We start from the raw sequence: 26,389 nt of genomic DNA, 5'->3' as shown, positions 1-26,389 counted from the left end.
TTGTGACTTAAAGCTCTACCAACTTTTAGGAATTTTTGTTATGATTGAACACATGATTGTTTCTGAAAATGTTGCATTGGGAATTCAGAAATATCTGCATTTCTGGTTTGTTAAGCATAAACACTTCTCCATGTTTGTCCTAATAAAATCAAATGTGATGTCTTGATGATTTAAACTTTCCGTATTGTTTATTTAATTTTGCTTGTTGCTTCTCTTGATTTCTAAGAGAGAATGTTATTAAAGTCACCTACCAAGATGGGGCTTTGAGAAATTCTTTCTGTACTTTCAGATTTGTAAAAACATCTACTTTAATTGAGATATAATAAAATGTGCAAATATTAAGTATAACGTTCAGTGAGTTTTGAGAAATGCATACACTTGTATAATCACCACCCAAAGACGATACAGAACATTTCTGTCCCTCACAGTTCCTTCGTGTCCCTCTCAGCCAACCCCCATCCAGACCCAGCAACCGCTAATGATTTCTGTCACCTTAGCTTAGTTGTACTGGTCTAGAACTTTATATAAATTGAATTATACAGTACATAGAGTATGTATTCTTTTGTCTGTCTTCTTTTGCTCCATGTAATGATTTTAGACATATTAGTAGTTTATTCTTATTTATTTATTTATTTATTTATTTATTTATTTTTTTTACTGAGGAGTAAAGAGTTTTATTGTGTTTTTTTGTTTTTTTGTTTTGCCTGCTCGATGCATAAAGTTTCAAAATTGTTTTATCTTATTTGGGAAAAGGCTACTTTAGATTCTGTTCATATCCTCCTATTGGCAAAAGACATCTGGTCTGTAGTTATATGGGGAAAATATACCCAGGCATCCTGAGTTTTATGCCTGCTTATTAGTTGTCGACACTGATAACAAGTGAGAGAACAAGAGAGAAGACAGATGGTTTGTAGAGCTTTGCTGGCTTTCTAAATGGCTCCTTGGCACGGATATTCTGGCCTCTGCCCCCCAGAGGGCTGTGATGGCAGTGCGGCAGAAATCCCCGGGCACTTAAGGGGACTCTGAAAGGTGAGGGCCAGCATCGGGCCCCGCTGTGCGTGTGGTGCATCTGTGTGGAGCTTCTTCGTGGAATCTAATCCCAGCATTCGCCTTGTCATACACACGTGGCCAAGGAGCGGCTGTAATGAGTCCATACTTAACGAGTTTAAGTAGAGTTAGAGTACAAGTTATTCCTTAGAGAAAAATATTAATTAGTTAACTTTCAACGATTTGAAGATGAAATATTCAGTTTGTTAATTATCTGTGGTAGAGCCTTTTCTCATTCCTTCTTCAGTTTACTTTTTAACCTTTTTTGTTGCTTTAAGTTCCTTTAACAATAGGAAGAGGAAATGAAATTCCATTTGCTTTTAGAGGTTATGAAAAGTGTGTGTGTGTAGGTGAGGGAGATTGAAACTGTTTTCTAAATAAAAACGCCTTTGTAACTTTAATCAAGTCACTTAAATATCTGAAACTTAGTTTCCTCGCTGACAAAGTGAGTCAAATACCTACCTACCCATCTCACAAGATACTTAACATAATTTATGCAAAAGTACATTATAAATGTTAAAGTTCTATTGAAATATATCTATTATTTTTATATTTATAACTGTTCTATTCTTCGTTTTTCCTTAAAGAAAGATATTTGATTCCTGACTGCAGAGGTGAAATATCATATGTGACTTCCTTAAAAACTAGCCATTAAAAAAATCTAATCGTTAAAAAATGTGCTACTTTAAAGTTTTAAAAAAAGTTCTACTTTGAAAAATTGTTTAAAGGATCCCTATTGTGTGCATGCTGTGCAGTGAGAAGCAGAGTCAGGAGTCCTGTGACTAACTGGCTTTTGGATCCAGTTATGTGGTGGAAGCTCTCTCTGTGTCTCAGTTTTCTCATCTGGAAAACATGGCAAATAATCCCTATTCTGTCACAGGAATGCTGTGATTTTGTTATTACTTTACTAATGTGACTTACAGCCATTTACTGTAGTTTTTCTGTGAATTCAGATTTCCACACATTGGGCTTGCTTTAAATTATATCCACTTAAGGCACGCATTTAATTCTATTTTTGGAAAAGAACTGAGATGTTGTCGTCTTCTGCTGAAACTACACGATCGTCGCAAAGTCATTTCTTAACAAGTCCAGCGGAGTGAAGTGCCGCTGTGCACATAGTCATACAGTTTGTGCCATCGTTCCGCCAGAAGCTAATGACGGGAGTGGGGGCACAGCTACATCAATTGTGAGGGCCTGTGCATTATTCATTTAACATCTGCTGTTGGTTCTCTTTCTCCCTGTGGGGGAATAAATTACAGCACATCAGCACATTTCTCATGCTTTGTGTTTAAGCATTTAAAGTCATTGATTGTATTATTGATATTATTTTATTCCTGCTTGTTTGGCAGCCCCTGAGGTGATCAATGACCACGATTACAGCCAGCAGTGTGACATTTGGAGCATAGGTGTCATCATGTACATTTTGTAAGTAGCCCAATAAACGTACAGTTTAAAAGGAATGGTTTCTAGCAGAATTGTGTAGATTTTAAATTAAAACTAAACTATATATTTTTTAAAAAGTGACTGAAGAAACCATTGGGAAGTCCCTCTTAAAGCCCTCTCATTCATTGTCAGGCACGTGCATTAGGTGTTTTTTTTTTTTTTAATGCTATCCATTCATAACTTTCAGCTTTGCTTTCTACTGACCGCAAATGCTACAATGCACTGTATGATCTGAGTCAAGTGAAAACTTGCCTTAAAACTTTTCTGATCCTTTGCTACAAACTCCGCTTCTTTGTATTTTTCTCAAGAGCGTCACTAAGAGCCCATTACTTAGCAGAGGTCCTGGGATCTGGCCAGTGTGAAAGGTGGGCACCACCAGACAGAGGTTCGGCCAGGGTCCCCATATCGCATAACTTTCAATCTTTGCTCATTCAGTTCCTTCTTCCTAGAATGTTCTTTCTTTTCTACTAACCTCTCTCATGACCATGCCAGGACAAAGATTAACGCCTTTTATCTCCCTGATTCTGTTTATTATGTATACTTTCCCAGAGGATGTAAGGCAACATATAAAAATGCATTGAAAGAAAAACAAAATGCATTGATAGAAATGCATTGAAAGAAAAACAAAATAATAAAATAAGATCATTTAACCAGGAAGGTTTGCACATGTGCAAATTTGAATGAATTAATCTCTCACTTTTCTGTTAGCACTTTTAAAAACTAGATGATAATGTTGTGATAAAATTATTGTATTATGTGTATTGTGTTTATTTTCCTTGCTCTAAATTCCCTGAAGGTCAGACATTGTATTTAATTTTGCATCCCTGGTATCTGGCACAATAGTAGGCATGCAATCAGTGCTCAATATATGTTTGCTAAATCAAATTAAAGTGAATTTTCTAAGAGGTGTTCTGAAAAGTTACTGACCATTGCTCTGCCTCCTGGTGAACATGAACATTTTTATGTTGATGCAATATTAGTTTTATGGTCATATTGACGATGTCGCTGTATACTGCCTCTTCCAGATCTTTTCTAAATATTGACATCACAATAGTCACATTTTCAGTTTTGTGAAATGGAATGCACAGGCATTAGAAATAGGATAATGTGATTATAGCTGTAACTCAGATGGTCAGCATACATTAACTGCTTAGGTTGCATAGAGTATAAATGTATTCACAAAATTTTGATCATTGTTTTGTGCTAGTTAGAATCATATAAAAATTCGGAGCCTTAGTCTTTAATTAAAAATGTAACCATTTTGCCCAGTTGGAGTGGCTCAGTTCGTAGGTTGCCAGTTCAATTCCTGGTCAGGGCACACAACTGGGTTGCGGGTTCGATCCCTGGTTGGGCATGTATGAAAAGCATCCAATTGATGTTTCTCTCTCATATCAATGTTTCTCTCTATCTCTCTCCCTTCCCTCTCTCTCTTTAAAATCAATAAAAATATATTTATATATTTAAAAATTAATATAACCATTTTAACTTGGTGTTTTATACTTGCAAGACTTTCTAGACAACACAAGTCAAATTATAGGTGTCATCTAATATTACACAACTCATGTGTTTGCTGCCTTCTCAGTTCTAATTTGGTGTGAAGGAAAGTGATAGTGTATTAATATGTTAAAAAATTTATCTTTCTTAAAGGTATAATTTTAATTTTTCCGTTTCAGACCATGGCTGTATCTCATCACAAAGGACACCTGTTTTCTTTACAGTAGACTCTTACTTAGCTAATCAGTGCCTATTCATTAACCTGCCTGAGCCCAGCGGCCTTACAGATAATTTTCTCACCCAGGAACAGACATATTACCTTCTCCAGGGGGTTATTTTCTTGTTTGTCAGTTACTGCTAACTTATTGCTACTTAATTGGACAATGATAACATTCTTCTTCAAGGTGAAATTAACATAAATATTCTTTATGTGTGTATCCGCTGCTGCTTTGATTCCTATGAATGCCATAGAAAATAATAGGGAAGCTTTAAGAGGCATTTTTCATGGCTTGGATTTCCTTTTCTGCATGTGCAGAAAATTGCTATCATAAAATTTCACATGCTGCTGATTGACCTACCATTAGGTACATCCTTGTGTAAGTAAAATTGGAAAGAACGGAAAAAAGTGGAATTTTAAAAACGTAGCCCTTAAGCTACAGTTGCATGCCAGCCCAGCAGCACAGGGGCAGCTAAGGAATCAGTAAATGTGCACCTCACTGGTCATTAGCAGACTCAGTGAGCGGGGCTTCTGTTGGCCTCTGCTTCTTACAACAAGTAGTAATTGTCCATAAGACCATGTTTCTGGATCTTTAAAAATTGTATTTTAGAAGTAAATAATAGGCAAGTAAAGCATATAGGAGAGTCAGGATGAGCTAAAGCAGTAAAAAAGGATTAAAATAAGAGTTTGTGGAGCAATTTGGTAAATACCTACCTATTTCTTAACAAGAACCTGTTGGGAAATGAAAAGCCAATATTGTCCATCCTAGTTTGATAAACTAGGATGAAAACAAGTTTTTCCCTAAGGAAAATCATAATTTTCATGGAAAATACCGTATTTATCAAATTATACTTATTCAGAAAATGTTCATGGGAAAGACTGTTAAAGAATGTAAAGAAAAAAAATCCATAAAAATGTAACTTTTGAGAGGCTTAGAGATCATTATACTTAAATACTTAATAGACCAGCACCCAGGCTGGTATACTTAGTGGTTAGAGCATCAGCCTGCTCACTGAAGGATCACAGTTTCTTTCTTTCTTCCTTCCTTCCTTCCTTTCTTCCTTCCTTCCTTCCTTCCTTCCTTCCTTCCTTCCTTCCTTCCTTCCTTCCTTCCTTCCTTCTTTCTTTCTTTTTAAAAAAATATATTTTATTGATTTTGTACAGAGAGGAAGGGAGAGAGATAGTTAGAAACATCAATGAGAGAGTCATTGATCAGCTGCCTCTTGCACATCCCTTACTGAGGATATGCCCACAACCAAGGTATATGCCCTTGACCGGAATCGAACTCAGGACCCTTTAGTCCCCAAGCCGACGCTCTATCCATTGAACCAAACCAGTTTTGGCTGAAGGGTCACAGTTTCTATTCTGGGGCAAGTGCACATACCTGGGTTGTAAGTTTGATCCCTGGCCCTGGTCAGGGCTCATGCAGAGACAACCAATCAATGTCTCTCATGTTGATGTATGTTTCCATCTCTGTCTCTCTGTCTTTCTCTCTCTCTGTCTCTTGCTCTCTCTCTCCTTCTCTTCTACTCTCTAAAAATCAATGGAAAAAAATATCCTCAGGTTAGGATTAACCATAATAGGCCAGCATTTGGGAAGTATAATAGGATTGTGCCATTTTATTCTTTCAGCAATAAATTCAAAAAATGCAATCTTGAGAGTTGAAGAACAGACACACAGAGTGGCCTCTGTGATGAGTCCAGGTCCACCTTCCGTCCAGGTGTCACTGGGAAAACCTGCTCATTGCACTCAGGGCTGCTCTTATACATCGGGGTTGACAGTAATGAGGGTGGCTGACATTTATAAACTGAGAATGTACTATGAAGAACGAAACTCAACTTTTAAGCATGTTTTTGTAGTTTAAGACTGGATTGTCTACTGAAGCACAGGCTTGCTGTGCTCTTTGTGAAGTATAGCAGTTTTTCCTTTTAAAAGATTGTAATGACTCATAGTTCCTATGTTCTAGAATGTGCAAACATGCTCCTGTTCATACAGCCTGCTTACGGTGGTACTGATATTGGTCATTATTTACATATATACATATATAACACATACGTATATATACATATATAACATGTATGTATGTATTCCTCCCCCCCAGCTTTCACCTTTCAGATCGAAGGCTGAAATTATCATCATCTGATTTTTCTCATCCAGATTTCTTCATTTTGTATACTATTTTGGGAGAGTGTGATCATTTCAATGCATTTCTTTTTAGCTTTGGCCCAGAGCCTATAGACATTCCCAGGGTTATTCCTGGTTTAGTCTTGCTAACATTTGTACAGTAGTTTACCATGGATAAAACGCTTACATGGCCACTTAGCCTTTGACAACCCGCATTAGACTCTGCTAACCCCATATGTTTTTCCATAAGTCTAGTTTGGATTATGTGCCTTAGGCATTGCACTCTCCTTGCTCACAATAAAGTGTATCTCTTCCATTGCCTGCAGCTACTACTGCGTACACACCTTCCTGTGCTTTAACCCTGTTTGAGCTATATGTTTCCCCACCTGAAGAGCTTTGGGTCATTTGCAGATCTGGAGGTTTCAGTGTATACAAGAGCCCAGCACTGATCTCCCCAAACCCCTTTGCTTCCATTCTGCAACCAGAGCGGTACCCACCTCCTCCTGTGTGTATATTGCATGCCATTGAGTTGGCTCCGACTCTTGGAGACCCTTTGAATGAGTGTGTTCACAGTGTCCTGTCCTCACCAGCCCTGCTCAGCTCCTCTAGACTCATGTCTAGTTCTTCTGTTATAGAGTCAGTCCATTCCATATTTGCTTTTCCTCTTTTCCTGCGGCCTTCAATTTTTCCAAGCATTGCTGTCTTCTCTTATTGTGTCCCAAGTAGTACAGCTTCAGTTTTGTCATTTTTTTTTTATTAGGCTTAATTTGCTCATCTTCCTGGCAGTCCAGAGTACATAGAGATTTTGTCCAACATATTTCAGATGAATCCGTTTTTTTCCCTATCAGCCTTCTTCACTGTCCAGCTTTCTCATCTATGTGTGGTCAGTGGGAACACGAGGGTGTGGTGAGCTTAGCCGTGGTCTCTAATGACACATCTTTGCTCTTGATGACCTTCCCTCATTCTTACACTTCTGCTCTTTCAAGTCTCAGTCTTCTCTTGATTTCTTGGCTGCAGTCTCCATTTTAAAAATCTTTTATTTTTTAATTTTTATTGGACTTATGGGGATAACATTAGTTAATAAAATTGTATAGGATTCAAAGTGTGGTCTTCATTTGAATTGATGACTAAACCAAGGTAAGCAAAATTTTTAACAGTTTCAGTGTCTTCAGTTCTACTCCTTCTTCCTGTCCTTTACTTAAATATGAAGCACCACCGCTAGCATGTCCTGTGGAAACTTAACTTTTAATAGCCGTGTTTTGGTTTTTAAAAACCTAAAGAAAATGATTGCCTTTGTTGTAGGTTATGCGGAGAACCACCCTTTTTTGCAAGCTCGGAAGAGAAGCTTTTTGAGTTAATAAGAAAGGGAGAGCTGCGTTTCAGTGATCCAGTGTGGGACACCATAAGTGATTGTGGTAATATAGATTTTTATTGTTTCCTAAAGCAAATATATGTAACATAAGAAGGTATGCTAGTAATTCAGATACTTTAACTTCCTGTTTAGTCTTTAAATTTATTTGTAGAAATAACACTGTTTACTTGTGGAAATAGTGGTATCTTCACTGTAATTGTTACAGTCAAAACTTCCAATCAAAACAGAATATACTGAGTGAAAATCCAGGAGGAAATTTGCCAATTATCTAGTTAATTTTTTACTATCCTATATAATAAAGAGGCAATATGCAAATTGATTCTCACACCCTCACAAGATGGCTGCCTACAACCAGCCTGCAGGGGGGTTAGTGAGGGATGACCAAATGACTCAACAGCAGACTGTATGGTATGACCAGGTCAGCAGGGAGGCTTTGAAGGGTGACCAGGCTGGCGCAGGGGGTGGAGGGGAGTTAGGGGCGACCAGGTCAGCAGAGGAGGACATTTTGGGGAAACCAGGCTGGCAGGGAGGGCAGTAAGAGGCAACCGGGTTGGTGGAGGGGGGGCAGTAAGGGGTGACCAATTGAGCAGGGGTAGCAGTTGGGGGCAACCAGGCCGGCAGGGAGGGGGCAGTTGGGGGTGACCTGGCCAGCAGCAAGGGGCAGTTAGGGGTGACCAGGCCAGCGGGAGAGGGCAGGTAGGGGCAATCAGGCCGGCACGCAGAGGCAATGAGGGGCGATCAGGCTGGTAGGGGGCAGGGGCAATTAGGGGTGACCAATCTGGCAGACAGGTGAACAATTAGGAGCCAGCAGTCCAGGATTGTGAGAGGGATGTCTGACTGCTGGTTTAGGTCCAATCCCGGGCAGTTGGACATCCTTTGAGGGGTCCCGGATTGGAGAGGGTGCAGACTGGGCTGAGATCCCCTCCTCCCCAATGCACAAATTTTGAGCACTGGGCCTCTATTGGAATATAGGTAGTAAAACCTCACTATAGACCTTACACTTTATTTCTTAGCCATTTATACTGATGATATTTGTTTTATAATTGGCATCTTTTCTTCATGTCATACACACTTAATTCTGAATAAATTAGAAATTGTTATTAATTGCAGTTAAGATAAATAAGATATTTAGGAGTTTCCTTTATTTGCAGCTAAAAGTGTTTTGAAACAACTTTTGAAAGTAGATCCTGCTCACAGACTCACAGCTAAGGAACTGCTAGATAACCAGTGGATAACAGTAAGTTACAGTAGTACTTTTTTCTTTTGGACATTCTACCATTGCTTCTTTCTTTTCTTTGGCCTTGTAGCTTATATATCATTTTTCTAAAAAATAGTCAATCTGTCTCATCTTCTGATCAGTTAAAAAAATGGACACATTTCTGAAATGGGTATTTTCAAACTGCTAAAACTACTACCACAGTTGTTGATATATGTTTCTAGAAGTTTAAATGAACTTTTGCTTCATGCCATGAAGATAATCAAGTCCAGTAAGGTAGAGCTGAGAGGTGTCCATTATTAAACTGTGGAACATGGAAGAGTCTGTGTAGTCTGTAAAGCACTGGAACCACCCACTTCTCTTCAACTCTTTGGATGCAAAGAATCTTCGGGGTCTCAGAAAAGCCAATGTCTTAACAGTGGCTGTTGCCCAGCTAGAAATCCTGAGTTACCACTCATTTACATATTTCTTTTTTCCCATTAGACTGAATGCCTTGACCTGGTGTCTTACCTGATCTTTGTATCCCTGCACCCAGAACATTACCTGGTTACTATAGGAACGTTGGAAGAGGCCGCTACTTAGCTCTCAATATTTATTCTCTCTGTCTTCTGTGGTAACGAAGATCCTGACTTTTATCTGGAAACATTGCTGTCTGGTGTTCTTTGCTGGTTATCCTGTCTTTGCTGGTTGTTGTGATGGCCGATGAGATCTGAGTGGAAGCAGATGCAGTTTCTGAGAAGCATCTTTAAATGGAGGGACTATGGCATTCCTCATGCCTGTCTTCTTTCCTGGAGACTGGAATGCAGATGTGATGGCTGGAGTGTGAGTAGCCATTTTGGACCATAAAGCGGAGTCCATAAGCTGAGGATGGCGGAGCGACACGATGCAAGGAACGGGGCTTGCAGCTCATACAGCTGTCCTTCCAGCCTTGACCACCTCCCTCCAGACCTCTTTCTGTGAGCAGGCAACAAAATTCTGTCATCTTTAAGACACTGCAAAGTGTGCAGTTGAACCTAATACCCATTAATACAGTATCAAAAATTGCTGCGTGCGGCAGTGACTCAGTAAATGGATCAGTCTGGAGGTATCTCAGAAAATGTCTGGGAACTGAGACTGGAGATTTGTCAAGATGTATAGGAATATTGCTGAGCCGTAATCATCTATGAAAAACATTTTTTTCATCCTGTTACTTTGTTAGACAGTATGTTAGGTACTGGAAATATGTGATATGCCCATGTTGCAGTAGTAATTATTGTTGAGAGATGACGGTGGCTTAAACAGGACGTTAGCAATAGAGTTTAAGAGAAATTAATGTGATATATATATATATTTTTAAGTATATTGATTGACAGGATTTGGCGATGGATTAGATGAGAGATGAGCCGAAGGGAGGATTCAAGGATGACTCCTAGATTTTACATTAACAGTTGGTTGGACGGTAGTGCCACCAACTGAGATGTTGAAGATTGTAAGAAAAATAGGGTTTTGTGTTTTTTGTTGTTTTTTTTTTTTTTTTTTTGGTCTGGGGAAAGGGTGGTGACTCAAGAATTCCACATTAGCTTTGCTAAGGTTGAGATGCCTGTGTCACATTCACATAGATATATCAAAATTGAATACCTGAGTCTGGAGCTGGAAAAGTCTGATCTGAATCTATAGATGTGGGAATCGGAAGTATATAGATGCCATATAACATGCTATCAGGTGAAGAGAGAAATTGGGAAGAAAATATCGGTAGAAAGGAAAAGAGACCCCAGCACCCTGCTTTTAGACACTCCATCATTGAGAAGAGGAGGAGCTAGCAATGGAGGCTGAGAAGGAGCAGCTGGTGAGGGAGGAGGGAAATTCTGAGAGGGGTATTAAGAAAGTTAAGTGGGAAAGATGTTTGAAAAAGAAGCAAGAGTAGGTAGCTTGCAAATAAAGGCTGCAGAACGGTTAAGATGAGAACGAGAAGTTTCCATTGAAATGACCATCAGAGAAGTAGATGGTGACCTGAAGGCCCAAATAAGTTTAGGTACCATATCGCTCTTCTTTTAAATTTTCTCATTTTCTTTTGGCAATTTCTAATCATTTCTTTGAAGAATATTTTTTCCTCCAAGGGCTAAAAAAATAGTCTTCACTCAAAAATGGGTTATATCTGCCCTCTCTAATGACTATGTTGATCTCTCAAATCATTCTGTGCAACACATATTTCTGGCCTAAGTAATTGTGCAAATGAGCTAGCAGCTAAATAGATCATTGCAAAATGTACCGAGTAGATTTGTGGTACAGGAAAATCAAAAACTGTAAAACAGATGGTGTGCCTTCGAATCTATCTCTTTTCAGCATCACGCAACATTCGGGTTTGGCCATGTAATTATTTGTGTTCTAATTAGTACAGCTTTATTTCTGGCTTTGGTCATTTTTCCAGAAGTCTCCATTTTTGAGCCTCTGTAACATTTGTTCCAATGTAGTCTTTGCCAAGTGGTTAGGGAAGCGACAGATAGTGTGTACTATATCGGACTATCCTAAGGAGTTCAGTGTCTGAAGTTTAGAATTCCAGCATTTTATAAACTTCTAAAAGGCAACACTCTTTTCTTCTTAACCACTTGAAGTCTTCCTGTAATTCATATCCCGTGTTTGAAATAATCTAAAGGGAACCTGTCCGTTCTCTCAGTGCCTTGCTGCTTTGTAACTGGAGCTTATCTTTTGCAATATCTAACACATTGAAACTTTTTCTTTTCAAAGAGCTTTATCAGATAAAAAGTTTCTAGGGTTTAACTTATGTATTGTCCGTTTTGAAGTATGGAACATATCTGAAGAGTATTCCAAGGAACGTTGTTTCTCTCTGTACGTTTAAGTGAATGGAACTTAAAATAAACACATATTGTCATTCTGATTTCAAAAATCGAAAGATTAGATGTAAGCAAAAAGTCCAAGGGATGACTTTCCTACAAAGGAAGAGTTTGATGATAACTGGCCTGGCCAGGAGTGTGCCTGTCACCCTCCTGCATCTGCTTCTTCCCTTTGTCCTCCTTACTCTCAACAGTGGTTCAGGAGTGTGTTCCCTCTTATTAGATAACTAGAGGCCTGGTGCATGAAATTCGTGCACTGGGGTGGGGGTCCCTCAGCTCGGCCTGCCCTCTCTTGCAATCCAGGACCCCCTGGGGGATGTCCGACTGCTGGGACCTAAACTGGCAGTCAGACATCCCTCTTACAATCTGGGACTGTTGGCTCCTAACCCCTCACCTGCCTGCCTGCCTGATTACCCCTAACCACTCTGCCTGTCTTCTTCATCACCCCTAACTCCTCTGCCTACATGCCTGTTTGCCCCTAACCACTCTGCCTGCCTGCCTGATCATCCCTAACCGACTCTGCCTTAGCCCCTGCCACTATGACTTTGTCTGGAAGGTCATCCGAAAGGACATCCAGAACGTCTGGAAGGTTGCTCAGCTGTCCAGTCTAATTAGCATATTACACTTTTATTATTATAAATTATAGGTGCCTCTTGGTATTCCTTTAAGTCCCCTGGTGACAGCTAGCACTAAGAATTTTAAACAAGATTTCCAGATATTTCTATTTATTTATTTATTTATTTATTTGTTTGTTTGTTTGTTTGTTTTTAAGAATATATATTTTTATTGATTTCAGAGAGTAGGGGGGGGGGGGAGAGAGAGATGAGAGATAGAAACATCAATGATGAGAGAGAATCATTGATCAGCTGCCTTCTTCACACCCTCTACTGGGGTTTGAGCCTGCAACCCGGGCATGTGCCCTTGACTGGAATTGAACCCAGGACCCTTCCGTCCACAGGCTAACACTGTATTCACTGAGCCAAATCAGCTAGGGCTTTCCTAGGTATTTTTAATGTCTACTTATATTTAAGAACCCTCCTGTAGATTAAGGAAACAGTTTTCTTCTATATCTTGTCAAGAAGTAGTTTCCAGATTTGAGCTCTATTGGTATTTTTTCAGACAGTAATTCCTTCAACAGATTATTTTTGATGCCTACCATGTGCCAGTTGCTGTGCTAGGCAATAGAATGTTGTTATAGACATATAGGACATGATCTCTGACATAGAAACTCACAATCTAGTAAGGGAAACAAGTTATGTATAAGATATAATGCAAGGGAGAAATGATAAATGACATAAGAAATTGCCAAATGACCAGAGGTACAGAGACAAGCAAGTATGAAATCAGGAATTCAATTTGACAAGCAGATAAGATGCTTGAAGGAAAGAAGTGGGAAATGAGACTTTTAGAAAAGGAAAGAAAATTGTGTGGGGACTTGAATCTCATACTAGAATTTTAACTTCCAGTCATACATATATAGTGGAGACCAATTGTAGGTTCTTTGAAATGAAATTATTGTTATAGTGTATAAGCCTTCCAAGATGGCTTATTTTAAATGGGAGAAGAGTCATTTAAATGTCTATGTTGATTTTAACAGGTATCTTTTTATTTTAATCCATCGGGCACTATAGGATGAATAGATGCATAAAATAGTCTCCCTCAAATTACAGGGTTCTTTGCTTTACAGTCACACTTTGCAAAGGCACATGTTCTCAGGGTGTAGAGGATCTAAACTTTAGAATAATCTTTCCTAATATGTGAACAAGGCCCTTGTTCGTTGATTTTAAGATTCATGATTTGGTCATTAGCTTTTGAACTTTAGCCTTAACATATACACTGAGTGGCAAGGTTATTATGACCACCCCATCAGTATTTTGTTGGGCCACCTTTTGCCTTCAATACTGTGGTGATTCTTCTTGGCATTGATTCCACGAGATGTTGAAAGGTGATTCAAGGAATCTGACACCATGTCGGATGAATAGCACTGTCTGGTTCTGTGAGATCTGATGGTTGTGGAACCAGCTGCCTGATTGCTCTTTTAACTTCGTCCCACTAATGCTCAATTGGATTGAGATCTGGTGATTGTGGGGGCCACCTAAGCAAGGTAAGGTCTCCCTCATGTTCTTAAAACCACTCCTGCACAATATGAGCACCATGGCATGGCGCATTGTCTTGTTGGAAGAAGCCATCTCCATTGGGATATGCCATCAACATGATAGGATGAACTTGATCAGCAGTGATACTTAGGTATGTTGTGCTATTCAGACATTGTTCCACACGAATTAACGGGCCCAAATCATGCCAGGAAAACATGCCCCAAATCATAACACTGCCCCCACCAGCTTGACGGGTTGTACTCATGCATGTGGGGTGTTAGAACAGGCCTTCAGCTTCCATATCTCATACGATGCAGTGTACAGCTAATTTGCCTACAAACGTGAAAGCATAATAATTATTAGGTAGTCATAATAATCTGGCCACTCAGTGTATATGCTATGTAAGCAAATGGAAATTTTCTGATGTGTAACTAATTGATGGATATGATTTCCTACTATATATTTTTATCCTAAATATGTTAATACTCAACTTTTATTTTACTATACTTAGTTATTCTTAAATTCTGAATTATCCTATGTAATAAAACCCTAATATGCAAATCTATCGAATGGCAGAACGACCGGACACTATGATGCGCACTGACCACCACTGCATTGAGCGTCTGCGCATCTATTCCACGAGAGGGACACGACTGGCGGTGGCAGTCGGGGGCGGGGCCAGCCAGCAGGCAGTGCCAGGCTGCCAACAAAGGCGGGTGACAACACGGCCCCCGATTGCCCTGCCCCTCAGAGGGCTGTGATTGCTGACCAGGCCTGGGGACCCTGCCCTCTATATGGGGAACAGTCTCTTAGATTTAAAAATTAAAACCTGGCAATGCTACTCTAACACTGGAAAAACAGGGTGATACAGTGATGACAGGCATGGACTCTGGCTTGCACATTTTGTGGTCAGCCCTGATTCTGACACTTATAACTATGTGACAAAGCCAATTACTTAACTTCTCTGCTTCAGTTTTTCCACCCATAAGATGGGGGAAATGGTGCCACTGCCTTAGAAGGATCATGTTATGTGCTACTTTTTATAATCAGGGCAAAAAATGCAGCTGCCCATACAACAGCCAGATGCCTCTCACCTGCATGAAAAGCATGGTCATTGGTGCATGCAGCGTCCTGGATTGTGAAGAGAGATGTCTGACTGCTGGTGGTTTAGGTCCAATATCCCCTGAGGAGTCCCAGATTGTGAGAGGGCACAGGCCGGGCTGAAAATATGAATTTTATTGGCAGTTCGGCTTTTCCAGAACCTGGAAGACATGTAGGGGAGTTGTGGGAAACTCAGTGGGAACACAGGCAGAGCTGTTTTCTGTGGATCTGAGCTTACATAGAGAGGACTTTATATCTCACTTGTTTTGACAGTGTGTTGCTACTGAAAGATACTGAAGTCCCAGGATCGTAGTTGAGTTTACATGAATTTTCTCCTTTGTCTCCCTCAACCCGGAAGTTCCTTTGTTCTCTTTTCCAAAGTTTGTAGTTCACTCACAGAAATGTGCCAGAGTTCTAGTTCTGCTTTGCATCTTCTCATAGCCTCTTGTTGTCAGTATTTTAATTGAGACACTCTGGTAGATATGCAAGGGCATCTCTTTGTGATTTTTAGTCTGCATTTCATGGGTTACAAATTAAACCAGTCACCTTTAATTATGCTAATTGGCCTTTTTTATATCCTCTTTTGCAAAATGCCTGTTCTAGTATTTCCCCCATTTTTCTGTTTGGTTTTATGTCTTTTACTTCCTGATTTGTAGAGATTTGTTGCATCATCTAGATATAGGCCTTCTGTCACACACAAATATATGTGCATTCACAAGCATTGGAAGATACTGACTTAAAAGAGCAAGGAAAGGATTACTGCAAATCCTCACCCAAGCAGATGACTTTTGGAAAGGAACAGATCATTGGAAACGCAGGGCCTTGGAATTGATCCCTGCAAACTGTACTTCCTAGATGGTGCTCGGAACGTCTCCATTTGCAGCCAGATGCCCCCACACACCAATTTGAGGAGTTTTTGTTTGGAATATATTGAGTTGCCTTTTATTTTTCCAGTATTATTAAAATGTAATTGACATATAACATTGTAAAATTTAAGGCGTACAAAATAATGACTTGATAAATGTATTTATTAGGGAATGATTACCACAATCAGTTTAGTTAATACTTCTGTCATATCACAGTTACAGGTTTTTTTTTTTTCTGGCAATGAGAACTTTTAAGATACACTCTCTGAGCAACGTAGCACATGCCATACAGTATTGAAGGCTCAGCAACACCTCCAGCTATAAGTTCTTAACAGGCAATTGAAAATGTGCTTTTGGAATAATGGCAAATTACTAAATTTCTCAGGCTGTTCCCTCCTGAAGAATAGGAATATCAACATCTACCTGTCTACTCATGTAGTTGCTATACTTCTGCGGGGGGCGGGGGGAATCAATGACTTGAAAAATGTTAAAGTGGCATGCAATTGCTTACTTTAGTGGTTGTTATTACCCTGATATGCTGTTGCCGTGGCCTCATCGAGACCCATTAGGGCATGTTTGGTGATTTTATTGGGCGCTATCAGTTCTTTGCGGGTATCTACAGCTTACATTATTTCTTTTCCTACTGTAATTTACATTAATTATTAGTCATATAAAATAGTTTAAATTAACCATGGTAAATTATTTAAATGGTAAATAAAACAGAAAAAATAACTTTCTCTTTCCATTAACTTCATTCCCTCTTACTAAAGGTAACTGCTGTTAAATCTCTCTTGTGTTCTTTCAAAAACACCCTGCTCATTTTGTGTATGTACTTTACCCAAATGGATTCATATTATGCAAACTATTCTTTTTTATCCAATATATCTTGGGAAGATTTTCTTATTAAAAAAAGAAAACACCCAGCATTGTATTATTTTTTAAATAATCCCCAATGAATATACTAGTAGATCATTTAAATTGTTTCATATCTTTCCTAATACAAACAGTGGTACAAATAAATGTCCTGGTAGCCCTGGCCATTGTGGCTCAGTTGTTTGGAGTGTCGTCCAGTACCCTGAAAAGTTGTAGGTCTGATTCCGAATCAAGGAACATACCTAGGTTGTGAGTTCTATCCCTGGTCGGGGTGCATCCAGGAGGCAGTGAATCTTTGTCCTTCATGTTGATGTTTTAATTTAAAACATTAGAAATATTGAGAATTAAAGAATCTTAATTTTTGGTAAAAAAAAAAAAAAACTTATCAAGATTAGCTTAAAAAGTGCTTGCCTCTTGTCATAAAACTTACAGTACAGAGGGGAGCATCTTTTTTATGCCTTGGCAAATTGTCATACTGTTTTCTAAGTTTGGTTCAACTTCTAACATTTTATCTTTTGTGCTTTCAGGGTTTAGAAATATCTCTGAAAATTCTTTCTCTGAGGCAAATTCATCCTTTCTGTCACAGCCACTTTCCCCTTTGTGCTGATAAGTTGCCTTCACTAAGGTCCTTTGGTTGCGGATCTGGTTCTCTCAAACGGTGCAGTGTCATCGTCCCCAAGGTCGGCAATTCTTCTGTTACTCCATTTGCACTTGGTTCGGGTTTCACTCCCAGCATCATCACCTTTAACTTCTTTACTGCACTTCCATCTTTGTTGATAAGTTCCCTGGGAGACAAGGAGATACCTAGTCTAGCAGAAGCATTTGAAACTGCATGCATGGATTTCTTGGCATTAAATAGAATATTATATTTGAGAAAAACTGGGTAATATAAAGTAGTCAATTTTGGTATTGTGTTGTCACATCTGGGATAAAAACAATGCACTGAATCAGTTATAAATCAGTTGACCACCTTATATCTAAATCTCCAAGTCAACTAAGAGCTTTCAAATCAAACATCTATATTCTTGGACACAGCACCTGCCTCATCGACTGACGTTAGATTTTTTTTACCTGGACATTTTGGTATCCTATAGGCTTATCTCTAGAGTTGGACCCACTAGACCTTGAGGAACTTCTTTCATCCTTTTAGCTTCCCTTTACTTGTGTAAGGATGGGCTGCCATGAGGTCTTTGAGTCCAGAGAGTTGCTCTGTCATGTCTTTTCACACAGGGAGGGTGCTCCAACAGGTATCACCAGTTTTGCCATTTATTCAGCATTATAGTTTTTCTACGTGACTTACAGAATCTGGGAGAATATATTACTAAAAGATTAAGACTCCTTTGAATTTTCCAAACTGTTTATAACACCAAAAATCATTGTTGACATTAGGGCAATAGACTTTCTTCGATGAGACCTACCAATGTGTTAGAAATGATGAAAGAATGGAAAAATATTCCAGACAGTGATGAGGAAAGCACAGAAGATCCAAAGAACATGCTGTCCAATCAAGAAAAGTTGGAAAGTTTCCAGCTCGACATACCCAGCAAAGATGTCCAGGCTGTCTCTAGCGCTTCAGAAGAAGAGGACGTAAAACAGGTAGGAAGAACCAACAAAACCAGTAGGAAGAACAGTTGTTCCATTTCTCCAACTCTGTCCTTTTTGTTGTTGATTTGCAATGAAGGCCCTACATGATAAAGCAAGTAAAGTTCTTGTTTGAAACTATCATGATTTAACAATGTGGCCAAAATGTTTATTTTCAGACCTCTGATTATATAGGGCAGGATCTGCAAAGGCAGAGAAATAAATGCTTTAGCGGTGGGAGCCAGGAGAGTCTCTGTCGCAACTTCTCAACTCTGATGTTGTAGCATGAAAACCGGCTCAGGCAATTTTAGACACAAACAGAATCAGGTGGTGTATCAGGTTTGGCCCATGGTTCAAAATGAATGATTTTTTTACTTTACCAAGCTACACAGTTTAGAATGAGTTTATGTATTACCTAGAAAAAGAGTTGTTACATTATCCAGTTACTAATTGTTTCTAATTTATGATACCTAAAACTATGTAGGGTTATCATTTTACTTTGTTAGATCTAAATATAGTCTTATAGTTTTTGGTGAATAAAATTTCACAACATTTTGATTAATTCTAGATTTCATTCTATTAACTGGATATCCTGACAATTTACCCAAACGGTGTTCTGTGTTTGTGGGAAAGTTTTCTGTATGTTCATTTTCTTTCTTGTCTTGAAACCCAATGAGCACATTGTAGCTCCTCTTTAATCATTGAGCATCCTTGCCTTGGGGGCTGCTCATCTTAGGGCGGCCCAGACTTCCTGTGAGGAATTGCTGCTGTTGGGTTCTCTGAGGCCCAGAGCCTGCAGGGAGGAGAGGGTGAGCCTTGAGGGAGGGGCAGGGCTGCTGGCCACACCCTCCGTGCTGAGAATCCCTGCAGAACCTGGCAGAAAGAGGCCTCGCAGAGTGATGGACTGATTTTGATGTACTGGTTGGGAACTTCTTCATCCACTGGATAGCAAATGTCTAGATAATAATCTTAACATTTAATGATTCCGGTATTTTGAAATAATCATATTTTTTGCCATAATATAAACATAAGTTTATTGAATTCCCTTCATCCTCTCTAGTCTGTTAACAGCTCCTGCAGTGCTGAGCAGCTGTGTGCATTTTATATTTTTGTTAAAAATAATATTTTAAAAATCATGTTTGCATTTCCTTATTGAACATAGTTTGAAGATTTTCCTATTAGTTGGCTTAGCATTTTATACACTAATATTTACATATTCATAGTCATAGATTACACATATACACTCATATGCACCTACATATTACTCACATTTATATACAAAAACAAAACATATATACACATACACACATTATCTTTTGTAGTCTTGGATTATATCTGTGTTTGTCATTGAATCTGGCATAAAATACCCTTTTTTATGCTTGGTTATCCTCCATCACCTTTTCCATTGCTCTGTCACACATCTGCCCTCTCCTCCTCCCCCTCCAAGTCACAAAGTGATGGGACTTGCTATGCTGTTCTCAGCTACTTCCAACTAGGAACAGAAGAATTGGAATTTGAAGTTGAAATCTGGGTTGAAATTTCAAGAACATAGATTTCAACCTGGCTGGGTAGCTTATTTGTTTACTAGTGGAGCATCATCCCAATACGCTAAGATTGTGGGTTCAGTCCCCAGTCAGGGTACATACAGGAATCAATCAATGGATGCATAAATCAATGGGTGGAGCGACAAATCCATGTTTCTCTGTCTCTCTCAAATCAATCAATAAATTAAAAAAAAAAATAGTATAGATTTCTACTCAACAGAAAGAACTTTTCCACTATCAGAACTCACCTGCAGTAGAACATGCTGGGCCATGGAGAGTAAACCCCACCCTCCAATCATTGGAAGTGTTCAGGCAGACTCTGGAAAGCTACATGTAAATGCTGTAGCAGAAATTCCGCCAGGTGGGTAGGACCTTGCCCTGGAAACCGAGGAACCACTAAGGAACTTTCCCATGCTTAGGTTTGGGCTGTGATATCTTTGGGAATTTTTCTGAAAAGTGTTATCCCTTAAACTTCTCATTATTTAATCTACTAAGTTTTTTCCCCAAGGATTTTTGTGAATAAATATGCTACTTTGTTAATTATATTGAAGTTGAGTTTATGTTAAGAAATTACTTATTTCCTTTCAAGTCTTCATTAACAGCAAGTAGTGGTATATAAAGTTCTAAAGTGATAACTAAAAGTAGGGTTGCCTCTATACAGGATTCATAGAGTACTTAATATTCTTAAGAGTGAAATTTTAATTTTGTTTAAATTCATTCTACAAATATTGAAATACTTCCATGGGAAAATTTTGTTTGTTAAAATTATATTATAGGACAACTTGATGTGATCATTTGAATAACTTATACCTACTAAATTAAGAAAATATATATGATTTTCTTTCCATTAAAATATTTACAAGTGGCTTTAATTAAAATGGAAATCTGCCAGCAGTTAGTGCTTTCCTGGAGGATCTGGTACACTGATTTGGAGCTCCTGATTTCTTATTTTCCCTGGCCAGGGAAGTCACCCTTTCTAGATAAGTGGCAGAGCTCCAGGAAAACTAGCAGAGAAAGTGAGGATTTGTTATCAGTAAAAACACTGAGCTAAGTGCTCTCCTCTTCCCTGAGGAGCTGCGCCCTGGCTCCCGTTGCCTGGGCCTGTGGAAGAATGCAGTCCTCTCCGCACTGCCCAGGTTCGGACCTCACTTTCTTAAACTGGTTCTCAAGCAATTGGCCTTTGGTGATATCCTTTCTGTTTTCCTTTTCATTTCTAACTTTTAGCCTATTTAGGTAATGGTATTCATTGAGGACAGATGTATTCTCTCATGTGTAACTTGTGTTTTCCAAGCTGAGTATGTCTAGATCATGTTTTGTGTTATCAGTAACCCTCTGAGCTCCCTACAGTGGGTCCTTAATCTGCTCTCTCAGGAAGACTCAAGATTTTAACTCCTGCAACAGCATTACCCGTCTTCAAATGAGATAGTTGGCAAACCACTGCTCCTTGCAGGAGCATGCCTTTTAACATTAGGTCTTTAGTGATTTCTGATAAATAGTATTATGCTCTCATTGTTTATTAAGCTTAGAAAACAATTTAAGAGGAACCAATGTTTGCAATGAACATGCAACTATCCCTAATCACAGAAGGAGGGACCAGAAACTCTGGATGGGTTAGAACCGTGGTCGGCAAACTGCGGCTCGCAAGCCACATGCAGCTCTTTGGCCCCTTGAGTGTGGCTCTTCACAAAATACCACAGCTGGGTTTGTCTATTTTGAAGAAGTGGCATTAGTAGAAGTTTAAGTTTTAAAAATTTGGCTCTCAAAAGAAATTTCAATTATTGTACTGTTGATATTTGGCTCTGTTGACTAATGAGTTTGCCAACCACTGTGTTAGAAGTACTATGTTTTCATTACAGAATTCTTGCTTCATAAAAGGACATACTTCTTAGTTGTTAAATTATTTGCTGAATGCAGTCAAATATATTTGTTTAGAGAGAATGTTATCATTTTTCTTGTCTGAAAACACCACCTGCACATATCATAGGAGATAGTATCTGTAGCAAATACTTTACCGAGTCTAGGAAGTAGAAAGGATAGATTAGCTCTTCGAAGACATGAAGTATTTGAATCTAAAAACATTGAAATCAAACAGTTGAGTTATTCTATATTGATATGTTTCTATGAGAAAAAAAAAGTCAGGTTTTCATATTTTAGTTAAGATAAAAATTTTCTCTTATTTACAAATTAAGTCTTAGCTCTCAGAGCCCATGTCAATCATGTGCAGATGTGATGGTGCTTTCACAACTTGGCAACATTTTTGTTCTCAGATATTGAAGCAATGCCATCTGTTATATATGCCCAAGTGCTGTACTTAATGTATCCTGATATTTAAAAGCACAAGCCCGGGATCTAGGCTGCCTGGATTCAAATCCTGGCTTCACCACTTACAAGCTTTATGACCTTGGGCAGGTCTCTAGGCCTCTGTTTTTTTTTTTTATCTGTAAAATGGGATTAATGGCATCAACCAAGGACTAAATGAAATCTTTCATGTAACACTCTTGACATATGGTTAGCACAGATTAATGTTAACTTGACTTTTATTATTATATTGCTAAAGAACTTGTGTATATTACTAAAATTGCATGATTTTTCCTGCCTGCTTCAAGGCTTCTTAGGTGTTGGCATAAACAAATGAGCACACTAAGAATAAGAAATACCATTTTCATAGGTGCTAAGGTGATGCTTCCAACCTCATTTGCCCTCTAGTTTGGTAGGGCCCCTAGGGTACTGGGGTAGATTGCATTATTTTCCCAATTCTTTAATCCCTCCTGGTGAGGGATTATACCTTCACAACCCTTGCCATATGATTTTGCAGCTCTCCCTATTATAGTAGATGAAGGAAATGTTGGTCTGAGCTATATGACTCACTTTGGCTAATGGAATATTAAGAGGTGTGATGTAAGCAGAGACCTTAAAATTGTTTGCATGATTGAGCTTGCTCTCTTGTATTTCTGCCACCTGCGTGAGAAGAATATGCCTTCGGGGAGCCATAGTTCTCGGAATCATGAAAATTTGCGGGGCAGACCTGAACCAAATACAAAGCCTGAAGTCTAGCCTAGCACAGCCAAGCCCTAGAGCTAAATGAGAAAGATTAAAGTTTATTGTTACAAAGTCCTGAGACTTTTATAGTGTTTCTTACGTAGTTGCGCAGAAAAGAGTTAACATAGCAGGCCTTAACTTCTGTCTGGAAAGGTTTGCTTGCAAGGCTGGCCCTTGGCTGCCTTCTGGGAACTTAGAATTGGGGACGGTTGCAACCATTGTCTGATAAGAATGATTCATCATGCCTAAACTGTTTGTACAAATAATATGCTTTCTGCTGAATGCCCGCGTTCTCTCTGGAAGTCTGGAATTTTGGCAGGTGCCAGGCAGAGGCTGCCTCCAAGACCAGCTTCTAGTAGGAGCCTTGGGTGCTAGGAGAGCTTCTCTGTTTGGCAACATTTCACATGTGTTGTCACAACCTGTTCCTGGGGTACTTACATGCATCTTGTGTGGCTCCTGGAAGCAAACCCTTGGAAGCTTGACCTGGTTTCCCCTTGGATTCCACCTCAAGTGCGTTTTACCTTTGGTAATTGTGCTTTACATCCTTTCACTGTACTGCACCACAGCAGTGATACAGCCACATGCTGAATCCTGTGGTTGCTCCTAGTGAATCATGGGACTTGGGGGTGATCTTGGGAACCTCCCCAGTCCAGTAGCTGACTGCAGCAATCACTGACTAATACAGATACAAGTAATTGTTTGTGCTAACATGAATCTTGACCTGTTGTTCTTTGATCTAATGCTGTTTGCAATGCCAGTTGCTAGTTTGGATTCATAGACTTTCATAAATAACAATGCTATTGTCCCTACGTTTACTCCCACTTGAATCTCCTGTGAAAGGGCTTAGGTTTCACCACAGACTTAGAGCCAGACTTCCCTAATTAAAGGGATATATTAGTAATCCTTTTAAATTTGTTTCCCTGCTTTCCCAAGCCTGGCTTTTGCTTAGTCCCCCTTAGGGACTATACCTGCCAGGATATGCTATGTATAGCTTTTCCCTATGGAGAACAAATCATTAGGTTGGGTTATAACTAATACTACTTCAATTCAGATGTATTAATTTGGAGCTTCATCTCTTTGCCTATAATTGACACATGTATTACATCTACATTATGCTTTAAACTCCACAAAACAATGTTTTAATTTTTGTTTTAAATAGTCATATATATTTCCAAGAAAGTAAGAGGAAAAACTGTCCTATATTTACCCAGATATTTACTGTTTCTGATGCTCTTTCTTAAAATTCAAGTTTTAATCTGGTATGATTTCATCTCAGCCTAATGAGCTTCCTTTGTATTTTTTTGTATTGATTGTGTGCTAGTAATGAACTATCCTACTTTTATTTTATCTTAAAATGTCTTTATTTTGTCTTAATTTTTTAAGGAGATTTTCTGTTTATAGAATTCTGTCTTGACATGTTTTGGGTCCACACTTTAAAGATGTCACTCTACTGCCTTATGGCTTCCAGTTTCTCTGGTAAAAAGTCATTGGTAATCTGGAATATCCTTTCCTTAAATATAACATGTTATTATTCTTAGAATGTTCTCAAGGTTTTCTCTTTGATATTCAGCAGTTTGACAATGACATTTTTAGGCATGTTCTTCACATTTATTCTGCTTAGGGTTGCTGAACTTCTTGAATTTGTAAATTTGTGACTTTGGGAAATTTTGTCATTATAGTTTCTTAATTGTTTTTCTGAGTCTCTAATTACATGTTAGACCACTTGATATTGTTCTATTGGTCATTGAGGCATATTCACTTTTTTAAATCTGTTCTTTAAGTTGGATATATTTTATTGATCTATATTCAGTTATCTCCATTTTCCTATTAAATCTGTCTTGTGATAGACTTAATACTTAATTTCATTGTATTTATTGTATTATATTTTATTCTAAAATTTCTGCTTGGTCTACTGAGACTGCCTTTATTCATTAAATAATATTTTCCTTAACATTACTTATAATAGTTATGACAACTGTTTTAAAAATTCTTGTTTGCTAATTTTAACATCTTGGTCATCTCAGGGTCTACCTCTGTTAATTGTTATTTCTGTTGAGTAACTTTGAATTGTATCCTGGACAATGGAAATATTATAAGCTTAGATGAGTTCATGTATCTTTAGCTGGACAGAATTTAGGATGCCCCTTTTCTGGCTGTCCTTTCAGGGATTCTTTCATTACATTCTGGTGTCTGTGGTTGCTTTGAATATTATTCTCTAATTATTTAGACCAGAGAAAGAAAAATATAGTCATATACAATTTGGGGCAGTGGTGGAGAGAAGGGAAAAACATTGTCATCAAAGGAGCAACATTTGACATATCAACAGAAATAATAGAAGCCAGAAGACAATGGAATGACTTCATTAAAGTGCTAAAAACAAAACAAACAAAAAACCCCCTGCTAACTTGGAATTTCTCATCTAGTGATAATTGCCTTCAAAAATAAAGATTAAAATGTTTTCAGGTATGTCAAACATGAAGGAATTTGTTATCAGCATATTTTACTGTGAGATACTAAAAGAAAGATTTCAAGGTAAAAGAAAATGATTCCAGATGGAAGTACTGAACTGCAGGAATATACGAAAGGTATTGGCAAGAGTACATATGTGATTAAATATAGAATAACATTGACTTTTAAACAACAATAGCTCTGGCCGGTGTTCTCAGTGGTTAGATCCCCGGCCCAGGTACCACAGGGTTGCAGATTTGATTCCCAGTCAAGGGCACGTACCTGGGTTACAGGTTCAACCCCTAGCCCCAGTTGGAGCCTGTTCAGGAGGGAATGGATTGATTTGTCTCTCTCGCATTCTCTCTCTCTTTCTCTCTTTCTCTCTCTCTCTCTCTCTCTCTCTCTCTCTCTCTCTCTCTCTCTCTCTCTCTCTCTCTCTCTCTCTATCCATTCACTCCTTTCCCCTCCTTCCTTCCACTCTCAATGGAAAAAATATCCTCGGGTGAGGATTAATAACAACAATAGCAATAATAATGAACTTTGTTTTAATAAACTAGAAAAAGAATGACAGATTAAGTACCCTTCCAACAAAGCTAGAAGGAAAGAATGACTTCAAAAGAAGGATATTGTGAATGACTTAATGTCTATATATTGGAATATTTATATGAAATTGTCAAATTTCTTTTTAAAACATCAAAACAGATATAAATATAAAAAAAATCTAAATAGTTCTATATTTATTTTTAAATTGAATCTATAATTAAGAACGTTCTATAAGTGAAAACGCCAGTCCCAAATTATTTTACTGGTTAATTCTTCCAAATATTTAAAGAAGAAAGAAGAGAAAGCTTGTTACACAGACTCTTTAGAGTATTTCTCAACATATTAAAAAGGCGAGACATGAATCTTTGACATTATTACATTAATACCAAAACATGACAGGGGTATCATAAGAAAATACAATTATTAGCCAATATCTCTCATAAATATAGATGCTAACATCCCAAATGCAATATTGCAAACTGAATCCAGAAATAAATAACAAAGATAATGCATCATGATCAAGTGTACAGTATATTCCAGGAGTGCATGTTTGG

The 26,389-nt window shown here is 38.4% G+C and overlaps 1 protein-coding gene across 1 annotated transcript in view; it reads left to right on the top strand.

Moving 5' to 3' along the window:
* Positions 1-26,389, top strand: part of STK33 (serine/threonine kinase 33) — a 116,183-nt gene that overhangs the window by 82,837 nt on the left and 6,957 nt on the right. The window contains exons 9-12 of the mRNA XM_084893486.1: positions 2,397-2,472; positions 7,628-7,740; positions 8,849-8,934; positions 18,070-18,276. Of these exons, the coding sequence (XP_084749612.1) occupies positions 2,397-2,472; positions 7,628-7,740; positions 8,849-8,934; positions 18,070-18,276 (482 nt within the window). The remainder of the gene's footprint in view (positions 1-2,396; positions 2,473-7,627; positions 7,741-8,848; positions 8,935-18,069; positions 18,277-26,389) is intronic.

This window comes from Pipistrellus hanaki, assembly GCF_964339955.1.
Source record: "Pipistrellus hanaki genome assembly, chromosome: 9".
Classification (NCBI taxonomy): Eukaryota; Metazoa; Chordata; class Mammalia; order Chiroptera; family Vespertilionidae; genus Pipistrellus; species Pipistrellus hanaki.
The sequence above is the reverse complement of the archived record's forward strand: the minus strand, read 5'-3'. Positions and strand labels throughout refer to the sequence as shown.